Source organism: Pygoscelis adeliae, unplaced genomic scaffold, assembly GCF_000699105.1.
Source record: "Pygoscelis adeliae isolate BGI_AS28 unplaced genomic scaffold, ASM69910v1 Scaffold29, whole genome shotgun sequence".
Lineage (NCBI taxonomy): Eukaryota > Metazoa > Chordata > Aves > Sphenisciformes > Spheniscidae > Pygoscelis > Pygoscelis adeliae.
In genome coordinates this window covers 799,565-804,588 of record NW_008825611.1, presented here as the reverse complement: position 1 = coordinate 804,588, position 5,024 = coordinate 799,565, and the positions used below count along the sequence as shown (strand labels likewise).

Sequence of the window (5,024 nt, the reverse complement as noted above, 5' to 3'; positions counted from 1 at the left end):
CTGGGAAATAAGGAAACACCAGTATTTCCATTTAAACAAGGGTGGTGGTGGAGAGGAGGAAGAGACAGACAGACCAGACTAGAAGGTCCCAAGGTCACACAAATAGCATTGAAGAGCAGGAAATTGAATCAGGATATGTCCTGTTCCAGACAAGGTCCCCAGCCTTTCCAGCACCTCCCAGAAGCACAGACCTAGTAGCCCCAAGGTGTAAACAGCCAGCTTAAGTGTGAAAAGGTCTTGAGCTTTGAACCGTTCAACCGTTAGCTAGAGGAACACACCATCTTGATCAAGCCAGTGCTTTCTAGGAAGACAGGATAGTGATCCCCAATTTACCTCAATGCCCCCCATGATATTGCAGTAAATGTGTACTACTATGTCATTTGTTGGCCTTGTCCACACCAAAGAACCCATAAGTACCCTTAAGCGAGCTTTAACCTCGCCGTTTGGAGTGCCACGAGTGCCAAAAGCTGTGAAAACACATCCCAAAGGACCTCAGCACAGTCTGACCTTACAAGCACCCCAGCTCCCAAATAGTCTCGCCCATAATGCAATGGAGCTCACAAAACTACATCTTCCTTTTGGTTACATCAGTCCGTCTACAACTGCTGCAACCACATCTGCAGCATAACTGTCAGTCCTGTCAAGAGAATTTGCTGGGAAGCAACCCAGACCTTTGCGGTGGGGCATCAGCTCCAGACTTGTAAGAGCCCTTCACAAGCATGGCTTTAACCAGGAACAACATTCCGTACCAGTTTAGCTACTCTTTTTAGAGGTAAAGCTGGAGGGGGGGAATCTGTGGAGTATTACATGCCTCACGGAGGTAGCTCTAGCAAAAAGTGTACGGAGACTACAGACACACTTGATCTGCAGTGTTCTCCTCCCAGACAGGCTAGTGGCCTTTCTCCATTATGAGATGAGGATGCAGCTGACTAATCTACCCCTCAAAGACATTTAGAATAAGCCATCTTGACAACTGCTGAGAAGATTCTCAGGCCTTTTCACATCCCCTTGTGTTTTAAAAATAACATGTTGTCATTAACCCTAGAAGGAGACCAAGGAAAAGCAATCTTGGAAACAGGAGAGCAATACTCACCATTTTAGGAGGAGCCAGGACTAATATCACAAATCTCACTTCGCAGGAGTTTTCACCCCAATTCTGAGGCCTCTCCAGGCGGCTGATGCAAACGTGACGTCGCTGAAGGGACTTTATAGTGCAACTGTCAAGGAAGACGGCATTGTTATACATGGCACTATGACACATGGCATGCTCTCTCCTGGTGCACAAGGTTTATAAACACACATTTCAACTTTGAGAAATACAAAGTGTTGTTCGTTGTGAAAGGCTCACTTCTGAAGTCTTTAACAGTGCCTTTAAGTTATGTTAGCCCAATTCTGCTAGCTCTTTTGTAGAATTTGAAAGTCCGTGGTTTTTATGGGAAATAGCTTTCAAGATTTCAAGGTGTATTCTTCCTCTTCCCTCATCTGCTTTCTAAATAGCCAAGAAATCAAAAGAGAATCAACGTACCTAGTACTTGCAGTGCTACAGAAGCTTCTACAAAAAAATCCTCTTAGAAAAAACCCCAACATCTACATTACTGGAAAGCACTTTACACTTCATTTCATTTCACCTGATCTCCCAAAGTGCTTTTGGAAACATTAAGGCAAGATGCCAAACCAACATATTTCCACTTCTTTTGCCTTGGGCAGACCTCTCTCTCTGTTTGAATGGCTTTCCCTATTTGCTCTCAGCTGTTGTTTTTCCCCTTTCTGGTACAGGTGCGTTACAGAAAGCAAGCTGACCTCCTTGCTCAAGATCTACAGAAGCTGTAGCAGGCAGGATTATTGCTCAGAGGGAAATCCTTGGCTGCAATCCAGCCAGCCCTGCTGGGCATGTGATGGCTGTTTGACTCCCGTAACAAAGACTAGCAACAAGCTGTTTGAAAGAAACACAGAGATCATCTGTGGAAGCCATGAAAGACCAGGTCTGTCTCCACCCTGGGATATTTAAACAGAGCTGTGATCTGAGTAGCCATCATTTTTCCTGCTGGGAAATTCTGACAAAGCAGCAAAGTGGCTCAGTGCAGTTGCAGGAAGAAGTTAACACCAGCCCGGACTGCAGATCTTCTGTTCCCGTTAAAGCCACCTACTACTTCAAGTCTTCTGAAAAGCACTGATGAGACACATACTTCTTTCAGTGACATAGGCAAAACCTATGTATGTAAGTGTGTTTTCCTGCCTCAGAGTGATTTTTTTTTTTTCTGGTTCAAAGTCACTTAGACTGCTTGTTCCCTTTTATTCATCTAGCAAGTGTTTATCACAGTCCTTAAATCACCTCTCAACTTCTCTTCCATAATCCTAGCCCATTTCTTTCCTTTTAACATGTATTCTCACACCCGTGCACCCTGAATGTTGTTCCAGTAATGGCTCCTGAAGATCTTTGGCTGGAGGCATACTAGTCGGGAGCACATTATATTTTCCTATTAAGTTCTTAATAACTTGCATACAAAAAATCACACCACCAAGTATTTTCTTACTGAGTTTGACTTCCTGATCACAGATTGGAAGCAGCCTACTTACACAAATTAATCAAAGGCACTTGTCTGAAAGCAACCAAACAGCTTAATTAGAACAAGATAGGTCATGAGTAAGATGACAGTATTTAATTTAGCTCCTAACTCCCCTCCACCACAGCCCCTTGTCCTTTTTCTACTCGCATCAGCTTTGGAAGGGAGAAAGATCAAGGCAAGTCCTAAGGTTAGGAATAAATCTCTTCTAAAGTAATTGAAAACAGAATGCAAGCTATCTTCTCAACTAATCCCATAGTTTGGATCTGCAACAATTCTTATCCTTTCCTCCCAATGAATCAAATGAGCACAGACAACGCTGGTTTTCAAAAGCAAATCAATGCCTTCAGTAGCAATCCTGCTATGGATTATTATTATTATAATGCACCATTAGCAAAAATAACCCTTATTTTATGCTCTGTTCTCACTGTTTTCATACCTCAGGTGTTGAGCTCACTGATTGTTTTGAAAAGGAACGCTTTCTGGGCATTTTGAAGATCATTTCTACTGCCAGAGATAGCCAGAAGCAGGTATCAGATACTTACTGCTCACAGAGCTGTACTAGGACTTGCCAGACACCATCCCTTTCCTACCATGTCTATCAGGCAGTACCTGAGCTAGCAAGAGCTACCGAATTACAAAGCATGACCAGAAAAGACTTATTACAGGACAAGGGCTGATCACATCAGCACACACCCTGGTGCCTGAAGCGCGGGAGGATACCACGGCATGCACATGAACATAAGCTTATACCTGTTGTGGAGGTACGAGTTGCCAGCCACCTCTCAGCAGTGCCTGCTTGCCTGCTCCCACCCCATTTGAGTAAATCCAAGAACTGAAACAATCACGAAAAACCCAGAAATTCAGCTTGCTGCTACCCGAGGCAGGAAACCCAACATGCAGGAGCTCTGTTCCCCTAGCTACAATATGTGAAGTCATGCAGCAATATAGCAAGTTATTTGAAAAAAATCTATTATATAGTGCAATAATTAAAACAAGCCACATGTTCTTCTGTAGCTAGCTTTCTCCCTGAAATGACAGGGTCATGTTTCAGCTCCAGCACCTTGCCTCTAAGGCCACGCTTTCCAGAGATGACAGTCCTGCCAACAGTACCAGTCCAGAGGGCTCTCAGTCATTTCAGCTCAAGAGCTTCTTGGATATGGAGGGGAAAACTTGACTCTAAAAGGCTGCTCTTTGTTATTAGATCACTTTCATATACAAGCTAATTTTCCTGGCAGCCGCGCCAAAAACCTTATGTTTCTCTAAGTCAGGAGTCCACTGTTTCCTTACCTTGAGGGACTGGGAAAGCGTGCAACAAGAGGATCCCGCAGCGCTGGATCCCAGGCAGCATTGGGAGACTCAGCAACACTGAGCACATTCACAAGACACCAAGAAATCCACTGTCATCGTTACCCGTTTTTATCTGAAATGGTTTTATCCACAGTCCTGGAGTTTGAGACTTCTCACACCTATGAGACAGTTTCTTCCAATTCTTCTGTAAAGAGCTCTATTGACACTGACACACGCATCTGAATCCCAGTATCACACCAGTAAAACTGAGTATAGACCTCTGAAGAATTTTCAACCTACTTTAGGTCAATGTATAGACACAACTTAAGTCAATAATACCTTTACAAATCAGGCTGAGTTGGTTTAGTGGGGGTAAAGCAGAGTAAAACCAGATTTAAACAGCTGCCACAGAGAAGGTCTGATGGACCTGAGCGTTGCTACACAGAGGGGAGAAACAGTGCCTTTGTGCAGAATGCAGCCTCATCTGCACCAAGCCCAGTCTCGCTCTGTTATATCAGTTTATTTGGGGGAAAAACCTGGTATCTCAGTACTTATAGTGCAAGGCCAAGTCACTTCTGCCCGTTCATCATTCAGCATCTCAAGGTTTTCTTCAAATTTAAGCCATTATTTAGCTGACTCAAATCCTATTCCCTGGTGTAGCACTGACAGCTCCCACTTTTGTTTTAATTCCAGAATCCAGATACAAATATAATACAAACCAAAACTGCAGTCCCTGTTAACACTTGTGCAAATGTTTGTAAAGGACAAGAAAAAAAGTTATTCGGTTCACATGGAGAAATCCCAAGTTATGCAAGACTGCAGATAAAACTCAGCATAGTTCAGGCCAAGAGGAGAGCCACCTTCAAAATGAAGCAACTTTTTAAGTAGCACTTCAGTAAATTCCCACTAAGGAAAAAAAAATTTCTGGAGGGTAAATAGCCAAAGCCCAAAAAACCTGAGAACTAGCAAGACATTTTCAGCTGACATTAAATCAAATCTGGGTTGGCCACAGCCTCCAAGTTCCCTTTTGGTTTGGGTTGAGCTAAATTTGATTCTCCTTTGGTTTGGCCAACAAGCTGAAAAATCTATTTTCACCCAATATTAGTCACATAAGGAAATGCTGGGCTATGATTTAATGACATGCCAGGTTGTCTTCTCAGCAATTTTATC

General features: G+C 43.3%; 1 protein-coding gene across 1 annotated transcript in view; it reads right to left on the bottom strand.

Moving 5' to 3' along the window:
* Window positions 1-5,024, bottom strand: part of SLC4A11 (solute carrier family 4, sodium borate transporter, member 11) — a 68,974-nt gene that overhangs the window by 40,724 nt on the left and 23,226 nt on the right. Inside the window, exon 8 of the mRNA XM_009332715.1 lies at window positions 1,094-1,217. Coding sequence (XP_009330990.1) covers window positions 1,094-1,217 — 124 coding nt within the window. The remainder of the gene's footprint in view (window positions 1-1,093; window positions 1,218-5,024) is intronic.